Source organism: Chenopodium quinoa, unplaced genomic scaffold (assembly GCF_001683475.1).
Source record: "Chenopodium quinoa cultivar QQ74 unplaced genomic scaffold, ASM168347v1, whole genome shotgun sequence".
Classification (NCBI taxonomy): domain Eukaryota; kingdom Viridiplantae; phylum Streptophyta; class Magnoliopsida; order Caryophyllales; family Amaranthaceae; genus Chenopodium; species Chenopodium quinoa.
Genome location: NW_018744878.1, coordinates 2,035,840 through 2,060,659, shown reverse-complemented (window position 1 = coordinate 2,060,659; position 24,820 = coordinate 2,035,840). Strand labels below are relative to the sequence as shown.

Sequence of the window (24,820 nt, the reverse complement as noted above, 5' to 3'; positions counted from 1 at the left end):
AAATTAAATGAGAAAGTACAATATGAGTAATAATTATCACAAACTCTACAAGTTTAGAAAAGAAAAACGTTACTCGTAGTACTTTTAATATCATTATACAACAGCAAATTTAGGAACAAAAGGCATAACAAAAGAATTGGTTAGCTGGTAAAATGACTATAATAACAGTAAAAAAACATTTTGCAGAAATCCTAAAACGCGCTAATAATTCAATAATAACAATAATACAAAGGGCGGATGGTATTGATGAACCTTAAGAGCTCCATAATAGCGAAATCTGCAGTTGAAGTTCGATCTCATGTCCACAAGCATCATCACTGCCAAAAGAGACATTCTTGTCGTATCTACTGTTAAAAAAACTTTCTTGTAACTTGTAACTTTTTCTTTTTCATCTGACCTAACAGCAGAGGAAAACCATTTCGGGCAATCCTGCTTCTAACATACTGCAATCTATAGAATTCTTCATTCCGGGATTGTTCGTGATCACCATAAAAAATCTTCTAGTTCAAGATGAACAACTTTATTTTGCAGAAGCACATTGCGCTCCAAGAATATCTCTAGGCATAATACATATACAGGCTGTTAGCAGCAGCACATGCAATTGAGTTTTCGGTGGGGTGCCACGCTAAATGAAGCAACTTCATGTTGAAATCAAAAGCATTTCCATTTGCATCGCTTCCAGGACTCTCCGATCCTAACCAAAGAGAAGCAAAGCATACATTATTAGTAAACAGCACTTTCACAGGACAGGCTAAACGATTATAATTTGAAAGGGCTTGATTTGAATCTCTGCAGCCCAGAACTGTCAGCTTATTTTTACAAAAAGAACAAGAAAAGAAGGTGCGGTATATCATCGCACAATCTATTGACAGCTGACAATGAATGATATTCAAACCAGGGAAGGAATTTTGACCATACCCATCTAGCGTCTATACTGTCTACATCACCTTGATAAAAAGTGAGCTTATCAAAAGTTCTCTTTAGGGGCAACCATGATCTTAGATGCATCAAGCGTGGTAATCCAGCTCGTATAATGAATGGGCTGAGCTTGATCTCACTAACGTTAGGTTCAACTGATTATGATGCTATATAAACTTCTAAACCTTTAACATTACTAATACAATTTTTTTTTTTTACTGGATGTTCATGTGACTATTATCTCAGGGTAGAGGGAGTATAAGCTAAGTTTGAGCTTCATAGTCACATAGACATAGTTCCCAGTTCAGAATTCTATGGAGTTGTGTGAAGAATTGCAGCCCCACCTTAGAGGCACAATAAGATACTTATGAAGAAGCCTTAACTTTAATCTGTTTAACAGGATCATGGTGTCTGCTACTCTGCTTATTTGCTTAAATAAAGGTCTACATATAGTAAGCTTCATAAATAGCTCCTGTAACTAGATAGTAGCATGTGACAATTATTCTCGATGTGTGTGTCTTAATGATAACACAATTAAACTACACAGTACTAAAAAAGTGTCAAATATGTACAGAACTGCCTATGACAATGGTTGTATTCACCATCTCTGCTAAATGAGACCAACAAAGTTGTTGTATCAACCACCTCTAGTCCTCTACTATATGAGACTTCAAGCCACTGGGAAATATATATAACCAACAGATTTTCACAAGTTATTTCAGCAAAATTTAATCCCCAATCTAGAGTTTCTAGGAACAATATATGTCAATACATACCTTGCCTCGCACCACGTGTAAAGGTGCCAGTTCTTGAGGGTCTATGGTTTGTACTTGCTGGAAGTTGCTTCCTGAAAATAACAAGATTTACCCAGTGAGGAAAATTCGAACAGCAACATAAAAGAAGTGATTGACTTGGCAATTGAAGCCAATTGCAGAAGTTTATTCATTATGTCTAAAAAGAACATTGCGAAAATATTTTTAGGAATCAGACTTTTACCTCATGGGGTTTTTGCTGGCTTCCAAGGTTGAGGCTTCTGTGCTGCCCGAAGAGCAGCCAAAAACACGAAACAAATTGCTGGTAGTGGAGAATATTTTTAGCATCAAAATGGCATCAATACAATAAAGCATTAAAATGAAGGGCAGTACGCCATGCAATGAAATTGATCACCTGTAAGAACCAGTTGCGGCTCGCAATCCATCTCCACTCAGACAGCACTCAAATTTGTCAAAAATGGAATCATTTTCATACAAATCACAGAGCTGATAACAAAAACAAATTGAACCCAGCAAGATTAGCAAACTAATTAAAGGCAGACAAATAGGAAGTTTAAGATGTTTGACTAACACGAAATTGAACAAGACGGATACAAGAACTAACCCTTGGTCTCAAATGTTCGTGAACCTGGAAAGTTGCAACAGGCCCAGAATCCATATTTATATCCCATAGCTGAAAAAAAAGGATAGATGAAAGAAGTCTTAAGCTAATAAAATCTGTTCAGGGTTGATCATTAAACTAATCTTTTTACTTTTATTATTAGGAAAAACAGAGTTCAATATACTTGAAACAAAGTAATGTCTCTAAAGAGGACCAGGAAACAGGAATCCTTCCTAACAAATAATATTAATAATAAAAATACAAAAAAAAGGAAAAAAGGTGGACCAATTGTGCAACAGATCAGTCAAAGTGATTCCAAGAAAAATCCCTACTTAGTTTAAACAGAAGTAATAAAAGAAACTCGACACCATATTCTGCCATTTCTACCTATTTGCGGTTTCATAATCGGGCTGGGTCAACAAAAACCAAAAAATAGCAAGAAAAAGCATAATGAACCAAAAATATATACTACTTACCCTCAAAACCAAACACAAATCAGACAAAGGAGATACACTAAAAAGTTCATCAATGCCACTTCTTTCATAGCAGCTTCAATAACATTCAAAGGCATTTGATGGCTTTATAATTTTTTTGGTATCCTAGCTTCAATTGAGAAGAGACCAAAATAGTATTCTACCTTGTTCATACTACTTTAGCTAATTCATGCTTCATAAGATATCCTAATTTAACAGGTATCACATATAAAAGTAATGCACACATGGTTGTTAGGATTCTGGTCCAGATCTTATGATTCTACAATCCAGAATCAAGTCACTGATCCGGATCTTAAGAAGGATCTTCATGTTTGTAGGATTGGTAAACACTTGTAGTGGTTGGATCTTAATACGATTTCACGATCTTCGGATCCAACATACAATGATAACTTCAGACGATAAACCATTTTTACATTTTTATTTTTTAACAGTATAGTTCAAATTCACATATCATTAGACTTATTATATTATTGTTGGCTGGAAATAAGACAAATTCAACTCAGATCTTCAAACCAGTTTTACTAAACCCCCTACCACTTGGATCCAAAGATAAAATTTGGATATAAGACTGCAAATGAAAAAAAAAAAAAAAAAAATGATAGATACTTCATATATTATAAGAGTCGCATAGACAAAGTCAGGATTCTCAGATCAAGACAAAGTCAGGATTTTCAGATCAAGACAAAGGACTTAGCACTGTAAAGTAGGCTGATTGTTTGCCTTCAAAAATACAGCATTTAGCTTATATACCACTATACCAGCCCTGGCAACTGGGAGAGACTATCATCCTTGTACCTCATTCGGTTAGCAACCAATCCTTCAAAAAATTCTAATTTTTGTGCATGTTATAAATTTCCACAAAAGTAGCATATAACGTTTAATTTGGGAGATAGGTCTCACATACACTGGCTTATAAATTGTGTACTTTACAAAAATTCTCACCAGATTCACACAGATTTTTCCTGATAACATGGTTGGTACTCTAGTTGTATGATATTAATTAATCAATTTATTCTCCTACGCAACTTTCCCAACATAGGAGCATACCCAAATAACCACAAAACTCAGGCAAATTTTTTTTCTTAAGAAATAAGATGCTGTGAAACATGCAATGCTAAGGGAAATTACTAGTCAGCCTAAAGGAATGAAGAAGTAGAAAAATATGGACCTTCAGAGACATATAGTCACGACTGAGCATGTATCTACCATCTTTTGCAAATTTGACATCTGAAATTGAGGCAATTATCTCAGTGAAAAAGGATCTTGAACCAGGAGTCTCATGCACCTCAAACCTGTACGCGTTGGATAAAAAGTTTATATAGTGATGATTATGATGATATTTTTATATTTTGATAATTCAGAGCAGCTAATTTATATAGTGACGATTATGAAGAATTGAAATATCTCTCACAGCTTGCTATGACTATCGCATAAAGCAGACTGCCGTAGGTCAATTAGTCGGATAGAACCCTTTGAGCTACTATAGGCTAACGTATTGCAGTGGGTAGGGTGAAATTCTGCTGAAGTTATCACCTCTGCAAGAAAAAGCTCAAGCATATCAGTTCCAGAATATAGCATTAAAAGTCATGCGTATCTTCAAAGTAAGAAAACATTTCTTTTATTAATCAGAATTATTCATCTGCAGAAATGTTTCAACTATAGGACGGGTGGAGGTAGGCAAGTTCCTAGATGGACATTTTAAAAAAAAAAAAAAAATAGCAAGTATAAAATGTTTTTTCATATTTCCCACAGTCAAGTGCAGGAAACGATTTCCTAGTTGCCACAATGTCTCTCGCTATATTAATTTCACTTTTCTTACTTTAAAAATATAAAAATAAAAAATAAAAAATAAATGATTGACTTGAAAAGCTAGAGTACAAGAATCTTAATTGTTCTTTTGTAGAAAACGTAGATAAAATTATGAAGAATAATTCATATACTTGTACTCTGTAAATGCAAAGCAGGAAAAAGGCAACAAAAACAAAATCAACAATCCCGGGAGGATCCCACTATATGTAGTGTCTAGGAAAGAGAATATAAATACAGCTTAACCCCTTACCAATATAAACTGGTTGTACAAAGCAGAGGGAACTTACTAATAGAAAGAGAACACTTAAAGACTGCATAAACTGATTGCCTTCGGTTCATAAATAAATACTTCATACATATTAAGGAGCATGTACACTAATCATCTTACAATCCCAAGTAATCTTTATTATAAAGTGGAGAAAGAATAGCTCATTGGGAAAAAAAAAACTTGTTTAATCCATCCTTAAAGAGAAGGTTAAAAGAGAAAGAAAATGCAATTAGGCATGCAACAACGCTTGAGAATGGTGAGATTTCTACCAGTTAGATCCTCCATGTTTGCAGGCTTAACATCAACAATATTGAAACTTTGACTGCTAATTTCCAAGTTCCAGAGATTTATGCGGAGGTCATCAGCCGAAATAAAGGTCTCTCCATCACTAAAAAAAGAAAGAAGAAAAAGTGATGTTCCTGAATTTGAAGTAAACAAAGTAACATAAAGTTTATAAACCAAATTACTTGAGGCAACAGGCACCGAATAATAGAGTTTAATGCTTAAAATCCTAATAAACCTAATCAAGAAGGATGAAATGCTTCAAAGTTCAAACAGAGGTGTAACAGGGGTCCAGACCTTTGGGTGTGATTATGATTAATGAACATTAACATTAATAACTATGAATATGTAAACAAAATTGATCTCTTGTAATCCTCAAAGTGGCATTCATAAAAATAAAAAAAAAATAAAAAATAAAAAAACACAAACCTGTTATTTGAAATAGAATTGATGTGATAGTCGTGGGCATGACCATATACTCTTCTACAACTTGCCGTAAGACTTGTTTCTTGACTAGTTACCTGGAGATGAACTTGAGAATTGGTAAGCCAAATAAAGAATAGCTTGCCAGGTTAATATAGTCATAGTGACTCCTTAATTAATGCATTTTTCTTATAAATATTACAAGAGTCTATTATAGATTAATTTTCAAAAAGATTAGTGCAAATCCTGTATTAGCAACCACTTTATTTTAAACAAGAATCAAATCTGCCTAATACATTAAAATACAACTACCGTGGGTAAGCGTAGTGATGCAACGCCTCCAGACGGGAACGAAAAGTCAGTGCTCAAACAATTGGTTGGTTTGACATTAAATCCTCCATTTGGAATGCCTTTGGAACCTGTCGAAGAGCTACTTCGTTCAATCTTTGATGGATCCACATTCACACTGCACACTTTCTTGATTTTCTTCTCTTGGACCTGTCTCAAAGAGACAACTACAGATTAGAGGAATACAATGTTCTGGTCACGTGCATGATTGGTGTGACAATATGTTACATTCACACGGTGCCATTATGCAGCTTTAATTCTAAGAAAAATCAGTATCCAAAAGAATATAAAAATAATGCACATCATATAAATATTCCATACACAAGATTAAATCATCAAACTACATCCCAACACCAAAGTTGTTCAAGATGAGTAGGCATTAGTAGTTTAGTACTTTAGATGACAAGATGCTCATAAATTATAACTCTTTATTAGAGATATACATCCTTTACAAGAACAATTACAGTTGATTGCAGGTCAGAACACCTCAGTACCACAGTTTTCATGTACAACCAGTAATTAGCAACTGGAAACCAATTAGTCTTCTTTGTTACCATCCAATCTAGTTTTAAAGTATTGACTGACTTAATAGGTAGATCAGGCCCATTCTATATCAAATAGTAACTCTCCTGAAGATATCTCGAAATTTTTACATGCCACACAGTAAGTCAGTAACCACAAATAATTTCAGATTGCTACACTTTTCTATTCTAACATCATAATGATTCTTAAATCAAGTACACTTCACATGGACACGAGACACAAAAAAAAAAAAAGAAAAAAAGAAAAAAAGAAAAAAAGAAAGATAATACAGCTAATATCTTCATCCACAGAAAGTGCCTAATTTTGAATTCGATAGTAATCTGTTAATAGACAAATCCTATGATAAACTGCAAAGAGAATTAGCAAGCAAGTGTTTCCATACCTTCCAGAATTTGATGGTTTTGTCATTAGTGGAAAGAAGAAATAGTGCGCCATTAGCCATCTGACACCATCTGATCTTATTAATTTTCTCTTCAATCTCTAAACTCTTTAGGTAGTCAAACTGAAACCAAAAAGTAAATATGTGGGCTTTTCCTGCAAAATTAAGACAACAAGGAATAGAAACAAACATCAACTATGACAGCTGATTCAATGAAGATACATACCTCTGGTTCATGGCTCTGAAACTCAGTCTGATAGCGAAACTCAGGATGCCTACTAGGTGAACATTCCATCTTCTCAAGATCTCTTCTAGGTCCACCATGCTACATATCATATGATCACATTATATATAGGTTATAGGCCTCAACATGTGATTATACTAGAAACAAAGAAAGTTACTTTGTGAATCAAACAAGCATGACTGCACTTACACCCTTTCTGTCGGTTCTCTCAAACAAAACAACCCGACCCCCACGATCTCCAGTAGCAAGATGGTCCCCAGTCTTGTCAAATTCAATAGCTGATATAATATCAACTGCAAGGAGAAAATTACATGTAAATTAGATCCACTGAGCAGACAATATCACAATATCATTAAGAATTTAAGATGATGTATCCTGAGTCTACCACAATCAGGCATGGGAAGCCTCTATATGGTCAATTCTTATGTTTCAATTTAAATCTAAATGAGATGCAGCCAGCCTATGCCACAAATTGCACCACAACAGCTTTGCACAATTGCATCTCATTTCTTGCAAATTTATCCAAAAATATACGAGTGATGACCAATATAAAACAACCAGCTCAGAAGCTGCCACCGAGCATCCACCAAGATCAGCACATTCTCATTTAGATGCCATATTTTGTCACCTTATGGCAACAAAATCATAAGATACACTATGTGAATGGTGTCGAATCTATAAACCTCAACCAATCATATATACATCAGAAAATTTCACAGCTCAGCTGAGTATGCAATTCATATGTATGCTTTTACACTATCAGTAATCCTGTAGTGTGCTGATAGAACAGTTCTGTAAACAGTAATGTCCATTTTACATGATTGCCATCATAGAGTCTGAAGGTAGCAAGTTACATATCTTTATTGTAACAAGCATAGGATAAGATAGACAGCAGAACTGCAGAAGGAACATCCAAAATCTGCATAACTAAATGCTTAACAGTGCATGAGAAACTATAGACTCCAAACATAATTACCGTCCAGATTATTTTAAACTCCATTTTTCCCTTTACAAATGTCCATCTCTTGATTCATGGATCTTCTTGTAGATAAACCCGAGATATTTATCCACCTAATAGGCAACCATATATCAATTTCAGGGAAATATATTATGTGAAGGGGGCAATAGAAGTCAAATGACATAAGAAAAAGTTTATCTTTAAAGGATAGCTCAAAAGAAGGATTAGGCCTCTTTTCCTTCATTAAGGTATTGAAAGAGAACCTACCTCGCATGCTAAGACCTTACATCTTAATAAAACTTTCTTAATTTTCCCTCCTTTTGGTTTAGTTTGAGTCCTAATTGTTCTTCCATCACTTGTCACCAGACAATGCACATTGTGCATTCTTCTAGTTATGTAAGAATACTAGGACCTCAACAACATACTCTTCAAAATAACAGCAGTTAAGATAGATTTTAATGCCTAAAAAATTGAAATGTTTCTGAATTTGAACCGAGGAAATTATGATAATGCCAAAAGTTGAAATTGGTGGTTCCCTGTATGTTTCTTCTTTGTTCAAATGGGATAAGTGAGTCTTTTGAATGGCTTGATGTGCAGCAGCAGAGAGAAATATATATATAGTTCTATAATTTCTGAACAATACAAATCAATGAACCATCCACTGAATGTCTGAATAGCAAAGCCAACAACCTATTCTTAAAACAGATAGACTCCCCTCCCACCCTAACTGATATTGTTGATACCATTAAGCAGAGCAACTTGTAGAGCTCCTCTCCACTCTTTTCTACATAGATGCACGTCATGATTCTCATGAATTTTCCACTTCCTATGAAAATATTGGAATAGCAATAGCTTTTAGTATTTGACTTATTACAGTTATACCAGAAGACAGACTATGTGCGTTTGATATTCCCACATAAATTTTTATCATGGATTGATTTTAGGAAGTGAACTCAGTGTCAGAATGAACATAACTCATACTTCTATAAAAATAAACATTTCATTTATGAATCATTTCTTGATTTGGAGATAACAGGATCTCAGGGTTCACTCTATCTGTATACTCCATAACAAATGGCCAAAAGCACTGACATGCTCATTAATTCTAAACACTAGTCACAGCATCTTAGCAACTATAAGCACCTGGATAATCAAGGTCAGTTAGGAAATTAGACACATATTTCAAGTTGAATGCACAAAAACCTAAACAGCCTTCTTACTGCAATAGCAGGCTGCAGAACAATGGCATAACTAGACATCTTTGGGGGCTGATCATACATAAATCTATGCTTAAAGAAAGTTTTGGCCGACCTCTAGTCCTCCACAGTCCACACCATGATTCGTTTTTCTAATAAGTATTTCGACTAATCCACAAGAAAATTGATGTTTAATTCATAGGCAAAACAACAGCCAGGGTTGATCAATGATGTGTGAAGGTCTAATGAAGAAAAAAATCAGTCTCCTCAAATCAGCATTTTCCATATCTTCCAGTGTTACCCAAGCTAAAATCTTGCCCCAGATAAAGGCAGATAAGTGCAGTTTAGGGGAAATTGTGAACCGAGACTCTTGCCCCATGGGAGACATTAGATCCTCACATTTTATGCAGAATTAGCAATTCTGTACACAGTACAGCAAAAGCAGTCATCGTTACACAAAGCCTAGATAGAGGAAATTATTGTTAGTAGTAACTCGGTATGCATCCTCCGCCATAATCAATCAATTTCCAAAATTAAAAACTCTACTTGTAACAAATTTTACCTCCAAAGTCCAAATCCATAAACAACAAATGCACCATAATTGTCACCAAATCCATATCACGGCCCTTTTAAAAGAATAATGATTCACATACACTAATTAAATCTAGTGGATTACAACTAGCTTAGTTGGTATAATACGGAAGACCTGGAATCGAATCTCATCTACATCATTCCATTCCCTTTGCGACCAAGATACACATAACAAAAAAAATACTAATCCAATGTCAAACATCAAACATTTATGTTTCTAGAGAGCTTTACAGTCTACATTCAACTACAAACACAGTGAAAATGCTAAAATCACATAAAACATGAAATAAAAGTTACAAAATCACAAAAATGACAAACACCCAATTATGAGTTTTACCATTAAATGATTAAAATAAGATTAAAGATCTAATATACCTTCTTGAATCTCTTCACCAGCAGTTCTCTCCCCAAATACTTGAGAGAACTTCCAATCCAACGGCGGCTGCGGCAACCCCATTCCTATATCGCCGCCGCCACTGCCACCACCACCGCCACCCTTCATTCTTAGATAAATTTTCTGATCAGATTCACGATCAAAATCAACCAATTAAATAAAGGGTATTGCATGAATAAGCTGATCAAATCCCTTGATTCATGATAAATTAGAAACTTCCATTCAAGTTCCAATCTTTTTCTTTAATCTCTGCTCAAATGGGTTCAAACTAATATACCCAATAGCCTAAAGAGAGAGATAAATCAGATTTTTTTTCTTCTTTTTTTCCTTTTTTTTTCTGGGTTTTTCACAATCTCAATGATGAACGATCTCAAAGGATTGAAAGATTCCCAAAAGCTACAGACACAGATAGACACACACACTTTCTCTCTCTTTGTGTTTCTCTCTCTAAATATATAGGTATGTTGCGGGGTCTTTGTTAGTGTGAGAGAGTAGTGTAACCTGGTTTTGACAAAAAGTAAGGGAGTGAACGAACCAAAAAAAATTAAAATAGTTCGGAGATAAAGTGATATGTTCCTTTATGATTTGATGTTACATCTTCTTGTTGTTTCGATTTTATTTAGCAATCACTTGTTTGGTGTTTGTTTTCTTAAATTAAACTTGTTAGTAGTAATGAAAGTGTATGTGTCGTTAACTAAATAATCTATTCATTGAAACGATTTCAATAAGTGTATATAAGATCATATTACCTTCGTTACAGATTATGTGCAACGATTTGACATAAATCAGAGAAAGAAAATGTCTAATCGTTGCACATAACCTGTAACGGAGGTAGTATTTTTATTCTTCACTATAAATCACAATGGGAGTCAAGTGAATAGTGTAAAAAATGCTAATAGGGTACTTAAAAAAGAAAGGGAGTTAAATAAGAATTTAAAATACTTTAGTAAAGTAATTATTTTAATTTAATATTTTTAAATTTAGTTATGTACTCCCTCCGTTTTTAAATACTTGCTCCATTTCTCTTGCACACGAATGTCGATGTTAATCTTTGATCAATGATATCTTAATTATCAACAAGTATAAATTCTAACAATTGAAATTTAATAATCTATTCATTGAGATGATTCCAACAAGTACTCACAATACTATATTTTTTCTTATGTATAAATCACAAACATTAGTTAAAGTAAGATAAATGAATAGTGTAAAAAATAGAAATGGAGCAAGTATTAAAAAACGGAGGGAGTATTTATGTTATCCAACGCCTCTAAGACATTCGTTAACTTTTGCCTTATAAAAATATTTTGAAATAATCAAACATGTTCTTCATATTATATAGTACTCCCTCCTTTCTCTCTCCATAACCCTAGCCTCCATTGTTGAATTTTGAAGGGGCTTCCATCGATTTTAATCGTTGAAAAGCCTTGATCCTTGTTTCTTTATTGTTTTTTGTAGGTTTATAATAATGTTTCCTCCTTTTGGTAGGAACTTTTCTCCCTCGAAAAAAAAGGGTTTTTGATCTCCTTTGAAAGACAAGGGTTTTTCGACCTCATTCGAAAGACAAGGTTTATCTCCTCTTTTCAAGGGAGAAATTTCTTGGTTTTGAATCCATGGTAACAGATCTAATGGATTGTCGTGAAATTATTTCGTTGGTGAAAAATTTATCAAGTTTTCGAATACGAACAGATGAATCAAAAGGAAAACATCCTCACGACTACAAAGGATCGTTAGATTGTCTCTCCAACAAGGCTGTAATTCTCAGCGATATAAGCGGGAGATGCTCCGCAGTGCAAAATTTACTCGACGATAGTAGTTTTTATGAGGGAAAATTCTATTTTATCCAATATCTTATGTATTTGTTAGCATCGAATCTCTATTGTAAATGTCGTATGACTTTTAATTAATGAAATATTTTTGCTATTGAAATATATATATATATATATATATATATATATATATATATTACTCAGCTTATCATTGTCTTGGAAAATTACGGGAAAGATAACAATGAAAATTTGGGACAGAGCCAAACAATTGACACAAATTTGCAATTTGACTAATTCTTTTTAAGCAAGTTCATCACCGCATCAATAATATTATTTTTAATAAAAAAAATGTAGTACTACTAGTCACATATTATAAATTGTAATGCAAATTGTAAAAGTCTATAAGATAAGAAGCTATTGATATGAGAAAAAAGGTAAAAAAAAAAAAACACAAGATAGAAACCTAAAAGAGTACTGTCGTATATATTTGGATGCTTGACTATGGAGTACATTAATATGTTTAATGCTTTGTTTGATTCAACTTATTGTTTTGTATGTGTATGAAATTATATTGACTTGTACAAATAAATAGTGAATAAATAGGTTGCTTTATGGAAGTCCTAACAGGGGGGATTACTCTTCGGCTTGGTTGCGAACGATCTCAATATCGGGTTTGGGTCAGACTAGGAATGGTAAGACTTATCATAGTGTTCTTTTATTCTCCGTTTCAACACCGTATTCTACTTGCTCAAGGGTTTTTTATGGGGATATTTATGAGGATCATGCAGTATCTTGGGCTGGGATGGTGGGTATTAAATATCGGCACAGCGGTGTTTGTGACACCCTTGTTGATATTTGTTTTCGGTCTGGGATTTCTGCTCGAAAGTGGGTTAACGTTGGGTTGAATGGAGGGAACGACGGGGTTCTACGACCAGCAGATGTGTTGCTTTATTCCCGGGATAGAGGCCTTGATGTATGTGTTGACTTGACGGGGTCTTCACCTTTGACACAATCGGGGTTGTCTGACTTCGTTCCTGGTCATGTTGTGTCGGCGACGACTCAGCGAAAGCGGGACAAGTATGGGGTACGTTGCAGGGCTATTAGCTATGGTTTTCTTCCTTTCTCCTTTTCCTCTGACTTCGTTCCTGGTATTGACTATGGTTTTCTCCTTTTCTTCCTTTCTCCTTTTCCTCTGCACAAATAAGCTTGCATGTTGTTAAAAAAAATTTGTTCTCTAATGGTAAGCATGTAACTAGAGTGCTAGACATTTTATTTATATTGCAAGCAAGTCCTTAATATGAAACCATTGAAGTTATTCTAATATTTCTTAAATTTCTTTGAAAACTAAAACACTTTTTTTAAAGATAAAATAGTTTAATATTATATGAACTTTTTTTTTAATAGCAAAAATATTTCATTAATTAAAAGTCATACGTAGGGGTGTTCAAAAAAACCCGACCCGATTTCCCGTAGACCCGGTAAATACCCGATGGGAAATTTGGGGAAAAAACTGTTTTTTTTTTGTCGTGTACCCGACCCGGAAAAATTGCCTGTTATCCGGGTCGGGACATGGGCTGCTTTTTTAATTATCGGGTACCCGATTACCCGATATCTTTTAGGAAAAAAAAAACCTCCCTCAAAATAAGCCCAACCCATTTAGAGTTTAGACATTCAGAACACCCCTAGTTAGGGTTCGTTCCGTGCCTCTCTCTCTCTTCTTGCCCCTCTCTCTCTCTCCCTGCATCTCGCTCTCTCGTTCCCTGCCTCATCTCTCTCTCTCTCTCTCTCTCTTCCTACATCTCTCTCTCCTCCTATGTAGCCGTGAGGATTTTTTCTTCTGATTCATATGTCTGCATTCGAAAACTTGATAACTTTTTCACCAAAAAAATAATTTCACGACAATCCATTAGATCTAATATCATGGATTCAAAACTAAGAAATTTATCCCCTGAAAAAAGGAGATAAATCTTGTCTTTCGAAGGAGGTCGAAAAACCCTTGTCTTTCGAAGGAAATCAGAAACCCTTTCTTTGAAGGTAAACTAAAATAAATTAAGTCAAACAGGGCCTATATTTTTTATTTATCATGAATAAATAAGGTTTTTGTATCTTTACGGATTATATGTAAATATATAATACACTCTCGATCTAATTTTATGTTCAAGATTGGTGCACGTTTCACGGTGCACATTTTTATTATTAACATCTCTAATTCTCTATAATCGAGTAAGGGCTTATTTGGGCTCATCTTATTTTTGCTTCTCTGATGTGATTAGGGGTGAAAGTTCGGTTTGCGGTTTGGATTATAACCAAAACCGAATCCAATCCGAATTAATTCGGTTTCGAAAATCTCAATCCAAATCCAAACTGAATTAAGATTTAATCCAATCCAATCCAAACCGAATTAATTTGGTTTTTCAAATTGAAATCCAATCCAAACCGAAATTTGTTCCCTACTTTTGCAACATTCAAATCCGAAACTTGAACTTTACCCGAAAATTCCTACAATCATTTCTTGTAAGCTACATTCTTTGTGAGAGGGTAAGATATTGAGAAAGGAGAATTGATAATTAGGTTTTTTTTTTTAAGTTTATATATGAAAGGGGAAAGTGGTTGGATACTTTGAAAAAGAAAATGGGCTTAATGTATTGGGTCAAAATTTGGTTTGTAATTCGGTTTTCGGTTTTTTTAAACCCCAAACTGAATCCAATCCGCAATCCATATTTTAAAATTTTTCCAATCCGATCCAATCCGAATTCAAAAAAAATCCAAACCGAATTACTAATTCGGTTTGGTTCGGTTTTAATCCGAATTACTTTCACCCCAAGATGTGATTTGATCTGATCTGATTTGAATGTTAAATTTGATCAAACTTTGACCTTAGATATACAATAATCTATACAGAAAAAAAATATATCAAGTGGGGGTCTTGTTAGATTTGTAATAATATGTATTTTATTAATATGTGATTTTCATAATTTTTCCATTACGAAATTAAAGCTATTTAGCGATAAAAAAAAACTTGCACATAAAACGATGGTTTGAACTTATTTTTTCTGATCTAATCTGTACTTATTTTTTTTGAAATAAGTAAAAAAAAAAAATAGGGTGAACTAAACAAGACCTAAGGCATGTTCACATTTACTGAACTGAATTGATTGGATCTAAACTGAACTGAAATGAATATTTTATGAGAGAAGGAAATTAGGAGCTGAACTGAACTAAATTTATTGGAGCTTAACTGAACTGAAATTAAGCTGAAGTGAACAGGCCCTAAGTATATAAAATTTAAAATAATTTTATATTATTAAAAACACTTATTGAGACAACTCTACCAAAATTCTACGCGATCATGAATAGTAGCAAAAGCATCTAAATAAAAACGTCAAGAAGAAAAGGTGGGAGTAATTGTATGTTTTTGTTTTTTAGACAAATAATTACTTGAATACAAGAATTACTTTAGACTTTTTATTGATATTTAATTAGAGTCATCTACACAAATTCTTATATGTGGTCATCCATATACCGACTTTCACTTTTTAGTAGATAGTGTGGCCACTTCACATTTAAGCACTTAATTGAATAATGGGATTTACGACAATAATCAAATGGGGTTATTATTACGGCAGGGAGAGGGGCTACTCCAACGGAAAAAGGAGTCACAAATATAATTGTACATTGTATAGTCAAAATAAAATAAGAGGGGTTACTTACTGGAATAAACAAAAGGGGTTATTTTTTTTTTTTAACTAGCCTTCTGTCCCGTGCAATGCACGGGTTATTTATATGTATACAATATTAATTTTTATTTTATAACATATTTTTATTGGAAAATAAATAGTTTATAAAGGAGACAAATTAAAGGGGTGAAAATTAAATGTAATTGTAGAAGATATTACGTTGAGGGAAAGTGAACCAAACAACATTCATACATGTATTGAATTAAAGCTAGTTTTTTTAAAAAAAATAATATGAGAAAGGGGATTAATTAAATAAAATGTTAATGAGGTGACATATGGCATTGCATTGGTGAAAAATACAGTGTACATGTGGCATGATGGGCATGATGATTTGTGTTTTTAAATATTAGGTATAGATTAGTTGATTTTACTCATATAATAAATTGTGGCTACTCCAATAAACAAAATAAGGTTAGGTACCCTTATAGATAATAAGGGTTACTATTATAAACAAATGTGTCCCGCATTGGTCATGTGGCTAACTTGCCTACCTATGTGTACACAAGACTTGTTCTATACTATAAGTTGTATTATACAAAGTATGAGAAATAAGCTAATATATTAAGGAGTAATTGACAAATTTCGTCAATCTATTGATAATAAAGTAAATAAGTACACTTTTTTTATTTATTTTTTATTTTTTTTAGTGGCCTTGCCCATGAATTGTAAAAAAAATAAAGTGCAATTATTTAAAATATTGTCACTAGATTGACAAATTTTGTCAATTATAAATATTAACTTGGTCCGCCTTGTAAATAAACTGAAATTTGTCAAATCATAAATATTAACCTGGTTCACCTCGTAAATAATCAGAGCTAATCTTGAGTTTCAAGTGTCCTTTGAGTTTTCAAGTTGAGCTTTGTTGTTTATAATGCTCAACTCATAAAAAAATCGAGCTAATGTAGAATTTTTTGTAAATTGACTTACGGTTTTTTCACTATATACCCACAAGTTTTTTGTTTATTCACCATATATCCATAACTTTTTTGTTTATTCACCATATACCCTTAAAAATTTTCAAATTCACCATATACCCCCAAGTTGTTTAAAAATTTCACCATATACCTTTAATGAAAATAAGATGAGTGAAATTGGTTAAATATACATCAAAATCACCTTAGATCGCTCTCTTTCATCCCCGAAACCACTCTTCTCCTTTCTCCGACCTTGAAAACTACTTCAAATCTCCATAAACCATATAATATGATTGATTTTGGGATGATAAAATGAAATTTAAGGTGAATTTGGAGGTGGGAAAAAGGAATGTGGGTGGTTTCGGGGTATGGGAATGTATCTTGGGTGATTCTATTCATAATTAACCCTTATATGGTGAAATTAACAATCATTAGTCATAAAGGGTACATGGTGTTTTTTTTTTTTTTTGCGAAAAATTGGGTTATATGATCAATTTAAAAAATTGATGGGGATATGGTGATGAAAAACTCATAGTTATGTAATCATTGCTAGTATCTTTGTTATTTCTTATAAGTAGTATGTATACAGAATTAAATCAAATTGATAACTTATGATAGACTTTCTAACGTATGACCATGCATGGTACATAAACATATATTAAGGGCATATTCTGATTGAACTAAACTGAACTAAACTAAACTTATCAGAGTTGAACTGAACTAAACATTTTATGAGAGAGGGAAATTAAGATAAAAACTGAACTAAATTTATTGGAGCTAAATTGAACTGAACTAAATATTTTATGAGAGAGGTAAATTAAGATAAGAACTAAACTGAACTGAAAATAAGCCGAAGAGAACAGGCCCTAAGCTTCAAATATTATATCTCAACAAATTTGTTGATAAGAAAACCTTTTTTTTTTTGTTGTAGAACAGATTCACGTGACTCCGGTCATACAAACAGATAAAATAAAATAAAAAATTCTTAATTGTAAGAAATTAGATAATAATGGTCAGATATTAAGTTATAAATATCATATATTAGATTAAAAGTGTCAGAAAAAAGATAATAATGGCCAGATATTAGATTATGATTATTAAATATTAGATTATATATTAGGTTTTAATTGTAAGAAATTAGATTATAATAGTCAGTTATTAGATTATAAGTTATAACTATTAGATATTAGATTGTAATTGTCAAAATTTAGATTATAATTACCAGATATTAGATTAAAAGTGTTAGAAATTAGATTATTATAGTCAGCTATTGGTTTATAAGTATCAGATATTAGACAATATTGAGAGAGAAAGAGGATCATACTTATCGGTAAGAAATTGAGAAAAGCCTTGAAAGAGAAAAGTAGCGGAGTGAGAAACAAGAACTGAATTAGGAGGAAAAGAATGAGTCGATGAAGCGAGTTAATGACGGCGAGTCGATTGGAGTCGTTAGCTTCCTGAGTCGCCAAAGAGGAGGAATAAGAAGATGGTGTGGCGGCGGAAGAGGCGGTGTCGTCTTTGGCGAGGGCAACGGAGAGAAAAGCACCAGGCAGTTAAGAATGGTGAAGTCCTTGCATAGCCGTCGTCTTTGTCTTCTTCTTCGTTGAGTTTGTGCATTTCCTGTAAATTAAGTTCAGCAGTGGTGGTGGTGTTGTTCAAATGGGTTGGGATTTTGATCGCCATTGTATGGGTGTGTGCATTATAAACTTGATTCACGTGAAACGGTCTCACGCAAAACATTCTCTTTTTGTTTCTTTTGATCTTTGAATTTGTTTATTTCTATGTCATACCAGGCCAAGATTGTTTGTTAGTAGAATACTAGAGTGTCCTTATGAAAAACGAGAATTTTGTCTAAAGAGACGAGTGAACTAAAGGGTTAAGTGAATGATACAGGAGAGGATCCACAAAGGGTAGAGCTAAGAGCAACTACATTTTGTTAGGCTTTAGACCTACTTGCATTGCAATATTTAATAAGTAAAGTTACAAGACTTACAACAAACACTAGTAAGTGGGGAGATACAAATTTTAGGGCCTGTTCATATTTATTGAATTGAGCTAAACTAAACTGAAGTGAACTGATTGGAGCTGAACTGAGTTGAAATCAATATATTATGAGAGTAGGAAATTAGGAGCTGAACTAAACAAATTGGAGCTGAACTGAAATTAAGCTGAAGTGAACAAACCCTTAGTTTTAACCCGTGGGAGCTCTAGTTGATCTTCGTGATAAATAAATATTGTTTATCTAGTAACATTTTCGTAAATAAATCAACAAATTATCCCAGTTAGCATGACATTTCGTAAATAATTCAACAACTTTTATTAAAATGCAGGTCCTACAAATGTTGACTTATTTACGAAAATGTCATACTGAGTGAGATATTTTATTGATTTATTTACGAAAATGCCACTAGATAAACTATTTTTATTTTATCATAAAAATCAACTTGTATTTTCTCATTTGAACCCCCCTCTTTAAAGCTTTAATTTGGCAAGATAACCTAATTCATGTTTTAAGATACATATTGACAACAATTTTTGCAAGGGAGCTCCTTGGTTTAGTTTGATGTTGCCGACTGATTTGCTAGTTTCTTCTACTAATATATTTTTATTCTTTTTATAAATGAAATGGTATAACATTTTTTTTTTTTTTTTTTTTTTTTTTTTTTTTTTTTTTTTACAAAAGAGCTATCAAATAAATGGAAAACTAACAAATACAATATCAGTCAAAGAAAAGCTAAAACATAAAATACAACAACTGACGACGTCGGACATAACCTGCTAACCAGTGAGCCGGAGTAACCCACAAATGAGGAACCTTTTGTACCTAGCAAACCAAAAGGGATTGAACCGAAGCCCGCAACTCCTGGTATAACATGGTTGTTGCCTTATTATGGAGGTTATTGCTTACAAATGTTGTAGTATAAAAATAATCTATTACCTCTATTGCTTGTCATTGTGGATGCTCTAGGAGAAGAGTAGAGATTTATAGGTCTTCTTTGTGTACTATGTTCGACTAAATAAAGTTGAGAGTATGGTTACTTTGATTTTTGTTTTCGGCTATAATAAAACTTCATATTATTTTGGGACAAATGAGTAGAAAGATTTACAATTGGCATAGGAGTAGACTAACATTATTAAAGTCAAAATTGATTAAGCAAAGTATTGTTGAAATGTTGAATCACATTTAATAGGCTAAACTATCTCCACAATTATCGTCTAAGGGCCTGTTCTCATTGACTCAAGTCAGCTCAACTGAACTGAACTGAAATGAATATTTTATAAAAGAAGGAAATTAGGAGCTGAGCTGAACTAAACTGAAATGAACTGAGCTGAATATCAACGTAAGAGAACAAACCCTAATTAAACCGATCGCGATCGGTTGCCCCAACCTCAACCACCCCTTTATTTTCTTTATTTTTACTATTTTTTTTTTTGTGAAAACCCCCCTTTTTTTTTAAATTAATTTTTTTTTTTTTATATTTTTTAAGTGTTGACTCACTTTAGTACTTTACTAATACGAGTAATTAATTTATATTTTTTTCAAAAAAAAATCTTGCTCGAAGCTTAGGTGGCACCGCACCAAAAAAAGATTCAAATTCTCGCCCGTTACAGAGAACCCCCACACTTTTCCCTCTTCATACACACGATTCCGCAAACCTAGGGTTTCATACTCTACATTCAAACTCCAATAAATTTCAATAATCCCAATTAATTTTTTCGAATTTCTTTCATAACCCATCAAAATTCTCAGCATAATCTACTAAACCCCCCAATTTTCCCCAATTTTTTCTTGCTAAAAAATGGCTGCAACAAATCCCTTAAACCCTCAAAACCCCAATTCTCCTCTCTCAGCAGAATCTTACCACCCCATGTTACAAGAATCAATTCAGCTTTTCTTATCTCAAATTCAATCTGGAATTTCTGATTTTTCCCATTTCAATTTGATGTTTTCCCGCTTAATTCATACAATGCCTTCCCCACCCATTGAGATTGTTTGGTTTTATTCAGCTGTAAATTTTCATACCCACAAAAAATTGATTGCCCAGAAAAATTTAGCTTCCCAGGATGATAATTTGGGAAGAATTTTAGCTATTAAGGAGCTTTTTCAGTCATTAGTTGCTTGTTCAGGTCCATGTAGTAGTAGTCTCCAGAAAGTTGCTGTTTTAGCTCCATTAATTTTCGAGCTGTATAATTTGGTTCTTGATTTGAAAGTAAATGCTAGGTTTAGCTTAGATAAAACTATCACTATAGAAATTGGTTGTTTGGTTGAGCGTTTAGTGAGTTACATTAGCTTGTGCTGTTGTGAAGGGGTGGATGATCATGATGACACGATCGCTTTTTCGCCATGTTTTGTGGATTTGGTTAAGGTTTGGACGGTTCAAAGGCGGGAGATTGGTTTCGAGTTCAAGGATGATTTTAAGATGTTTTTCCCAATGATTAGCGATGAGGCTCGAAATGGACTTTTGGTTGGTAGTAGGGTTGGTGTTTTAGCTGGGATTGTCATGTGTCAGACCTTTTTGCTTAGTCTCTGCTTGAAGTTTGGGTTGGAAGATCCACAGGAGAAGCTTAAGGAAGACGTACTAAATTCGGCTGCTAATAGCATTATCGGATTTAGAAGTTGTTACTTCTTTGGTAAGATTTCCTTACTGCTTGTTGTAGAGAAAATTTCACTTGCTACGAATGTGCTATAATTACATTGTCTATGATTTTATGAGGCCTTAAATGAATGTTTTATTCGTGTAATTATTGATTTATATATAGTGGATTATCTTGGTTGATGTAATATAATAAGATTTTGCTGTCATTTGCTTTTGGTGTATTTCTCATGTCATGTTAAGTATGAGACTAATGACTAAAGTTTGTAGCATAGAGTTGTCCATATAGATATCTGGCTGATCTTTTCCTAGAGACAAGTGTTTTTCGGTAAGGTTGAATTGTTTATTTTGGTGAACTTGCTCAATTGTTGCTATGAAGCTATGATATACTATGTTTACGGTGCCGACACAGATGCATGCACCAAATGTAAATCTTGATTGCTGGAATAAAAATTAAACATGTATGTATGAATTGCCTATGTGACAATGGTGTAACCTATAACAATAATTAGACTGCGTAAATGCTCATAGAGCTCTATGTTAATGACCTATATAAAAGAATTGAAAATATCTCTCTCCCTTGCAATGTTTTAAGGCATGGTGAGTGTTCTTATCTTTGGCAAGTAAATTTTGCTGCTTAGATACAAGTCCAGAAGTTGCATAGATTTACGTTGTTTTCCTGAAACTGATAGAAAACTGACATCCTAAGAGTAAGCCGTATGGAAACTAATCACTTAGCCCTGTTGGCCCTTAATAGGGACCTATTGTTCTTTCAGTTCATAAGAATTCATATTAGTAAGAGTTCCCTTTACTATTAGTACCTTTCTCTTCTCTCTCTCTTCCCACTCTTTGCTTGTGTGTGTTCACTCTAGTTATACCACCCTCTTGACTTTCTAGCCATTTTATAAGATAGGCCAGACTAGTTCTATTTTACCACCTCTCTTTAGTACTTCCCTTTAATTTTTTACTAATGTATGGTTTCTGAAAAACTTTCTACATCCACAATAGCTTCAAGTTATTTCATCAAACCAAATGTACTTAGGGCCCGGCTTGGTTTGACGTAAAATGTTTTCATGGAAATGCTTTTCCCAGTTTCTTTTGTTTGGTTTGTAAAAGGGGGGAAAACAATTTTCCCAATGGTGGGAAATTGCATCCTTAATGATGGAAAACATTTTCCTTTACAACACAAGGGAAGCCACATTTCCCTCCCTCCTCCTTACCTCCTTTTTACCTTCTTCTCATCCATCCTCATATTTCCACTCCTATTTTATTTTTCTCTTACTTTTCTTGTATGCAACCAAACAAGGAAAATTAATTTGCAATTGTGCTTTTCTTTGAAAATATGTATTCCATGAAAATTATTTTTCATTAAAAATATTTACATCAAACCAAACAGGGTCTAGAACTCTAGATACAAAATATCTTTTCATCTCACCTGTTGAGATGTACTAGATTCAAAATAAATCTGAATATTATTGAATTTGTGGATCTTTGACAGATACCCTTCTCAAGATGCTGTTGGAGTTCAGTTTGCCTGTTACCTCCCTACTGGTGAGTATATCTTTGCTGCATTTTGGAGATAATTAATTCCATTACCCTGCTGATGTTGTATGGTCAACATTATATGTGAAGGTGATGCATTTCACTTAGCCTTGTGTCGCAATATGTGGAATTTGTCATTAGTTGTAGTCAGCCATTAGCCTTTTTACACTGTACAGTTAGAGGAGTTCCTTGCGGAATGGATACTTGAATTGTAGACAACGCCCTCTTTGTTGGACCTTTGTGCTGTTTAAATGGTCGGAACGCATAAATGGGTAACTTATCCTTTTCCTTTAAGAGAATTTACTATCTGTTAATGATATAAACATTTAGCTTTGGTTGGTATTGGTGTCTGCAGACCGTGGTTGATGAAGTGCTGTTGCGAGAAGCCCTATTTGATGCAATCATCTTGGTAGATTACCCATTCTTTAATCCAGGATGTGGAATTCGTCTTTGTAGCCATCACTTAAACAGCCTTGCTTCAACGTGGTTATTTGTTGCAGACAAGGCTATGAAGTTTGTTTGGTATGAGAGATGCTAGATCCTAGATCCTATGATTGGAAGCTGTTATTTTTTTATCTCTACTATATGTAATTAGATTTTGGCTGCAGGCATAAGGGTGACCAAACTAAAGTCATCTCATATATGAAAGCTTTCTCAAAATCTCTCATACACTCTCAGTTATTGAAGTGGGTCTCAACACAAATTGTTATGGCAGAGGATACGAACAATAATATTTCAACTCCAGCAGCTTTTATGGGTGAGTGATTCCAGCATTTGGCCGTCTTAATTGTATTTTTCCCCCTTCGTTATTTGCCGTAAGAGTTAAGTACTTCTTCTCTTCGATCTTCTGCTACTGTGATGATAATGTTGAACTTGCTATTAAGAGCTTATATTAGATATCTTGTCAATTTTTTACGTATACTCCCTCCGTCCCAAAATTTAGACAGGAAATAATGGGTAGGCCAAGAGTTTACTTAAAAAAGGTGTAATTTGATTATGGAGACATCTCATATTGGAAGATGTTAATAGCGGTACAGGAGTGGCTTAAATAGAGCTATAAGTATATATGCTGCTCTTGAATATGTGATTATTTTATTTTGGACTTTTCGTTGTTTCAGAATGGCTCGTACAACTTACTAGCCAGACTTCAAAGGGATTCTTCAATGATGAGTTCTCGATGCTTCTTGAAAAAGCTATGAATTACATATCTGAGATGAAAACTGCAGTTCCATACTTGGCTCTAGATGGTAATTACAATTTCTGCATTGACCAAAAAGTTGGAGAAAATGGAGGTGCTGATGAGGATTTTGAGATGATCGATTCTACAGAGGGTTCTAAGACTGGCTGCAGTACTACCTTAACAGCCAATGATGAATGCAGAAAGCGTAAAGGAGAAAAGGATGAAGGCGGGATACGAGTGAAGCTTCTGAAATACCAAATGCATGACAGTCCAATCAAGAGTTTCTCACCTTTCCAGAATGAAGTTGGTTTAATCAGAAGGAGCTAGCCAGATAAATTTCTAATGCCTAATGACGAAGTAGAAATTTTGTTCCAGCAATCAGACTGTTATGGTTGTTGATTTTGTAATTCCGGCTGCTTGCAGGTGTAGTCTTGTAGTGTAGAAGAGGCAGGAAAAATTGTATGGGGCAAAAATTATATCAGCCTTCAACCGTAATTCTCTAAAACAGTAAAATTTGAGTTATGTCATTGTAAGCACATTATGTACAGTAAAATTTTCGGCCCAATCTAATTTTGTCTATGTGTCCATTAAAATAAGGGTATTTGCGTCATATAATTTGTATTACACTTCAATTTTTATTTATTTTTTATTTTTTTAATTTTTTTTGAGGCATGTATTACACTTCAAATCTTCAATTGAGTACTGTATTAATTTTCATAAAATACAAATAGGGGAATATAAACAAGAATAAGGGCCTGTTCCGATTGACTGAACTGAGTTGAACTGAACTGAACTGAATTGAACTTATTAATTAGTGATTTTTAACTACGGATTAGTGATCTTTGATTATTTATTGATTATT

At 33.7% G+C, this 24,820-nt stretch overlaps 2 protein-coding genes across 3 annotated transcripts; one reads left to right on the top strand and one right to left on the bottom strand.

Annotated features, from left to right (window-relative positions):
- Positions 1-30: 30 nt before the first annotated feature.
- LOC110705462 (serine/threonine protein phosphatase 2A 55 kDa regulatory subunit B beta isoform-like) lies at positions 31-10,743 on the bottom strand. 2 transcript variants are annotated; one of them, XM_021883342.1, is made up of 14 exons: positions 10,203-10,743; positions 7,272-7,375; positions 7,065-7,163; positions 6,842-6,961; positions 5,878-6,066; positions 5,575-5,666; positions 5,133-5,251; positions 4,198-4,321; positions 3,955-4,078; positions 2,296-2,364; positions 2,086-2,177; positions 1,915-1,992; positions 1,695-1,765; positions 31-694 (listed from the first exon to the last, which is right to left on the bottom strand). In XM_021883342.1, exons 1-14 carry the CDS (start codon positions 10,327-10,329, stop codon positions 558-560), a joined length of 1,545 nt encoding a protein of 514 aa, XP_021739034.1. In that variant the 5' UTR covers positions 10,330-10,743; the 3' UTR covers positions 31-557. The 2 variants fall into 2 exon arrangements, with proteins under 2 accessions (XP_021739034.1, XP_021739035.1); XM_021883343.1 differs by having other exon boundaries at positions 5,881-6,066; positions 10,203-10,742.
- A 9,193-nt stretch (positions 10,744-19,936) lies between these two features.
- On the top strand, positions 19,937-24,568 carry LOC110705460. Its single transcript, XM_021883341.1, has 5 exons — positions 19,937-21,273; positions 22,735-22,787; positions 23,134-23,300; positions 23,387-23,535; positions 23,897-24,568. The coding sequence occupies exons 1-5, from the start codon at positions 20,442-20,444 to the stop codon at positions 24,283-24,285; spliced, it is 1,590 nt and encodes a 529-aa protein (XP_021739033.1). The 5' UTR covers positions 19,937-20,441; the 3' UTR covers positions 24,286-24,568.
- The last annotated feature ends 252 nt before the right edge of the window (positions 24,569-24,820 follow it).

Bases quoted from the DNA above. Each gene is read 5' to 3' on its own strand.
- LOC110705462 (XM_021883342.1), bottom strand. From the start codon at position 10,329: ATGAAGGGTGGCGGTGGTGGTGGCAGTGGCGGCGGCGATATAGGAATG. The intron at 5,252-5,574 runs GTTTGTGTTTTT...TTCTTTTTTTAG, and splicing joins AATTCTATTTCAAATAACAG to TGATGGAGAGACCTTTATTT. The intron at 1,766-1,914 runs GTAAAAGTCTGA...TGTTATTTTCAG, and splicing joins GCCAGCAAAAACCCCATGAG to GAAGCAACTTCCAGCAAGTA.
- LOC110705460 (XM_021883341.1), top strand. From the start codon at position 20,442: ATGGCTGCAACAAATCCCTTAAACCCTCAAAACCCCAATTCTCCTCTC. The intron at 22,788-23,133 runs GTGAGTATATCT...TGGTGTCTGCAG, and splicing joins TGCCTGTTACCTCCCTACTG to ACCGTGGTTGATGAAGTGCT. The intron at 23,301-23,386 runs GTATGAGAGATG...TTTTGGCTGCAG, and splicing joins AAGGCTATGAAGTTTGTTTG to GCATAAGGGTGACCAAACTA.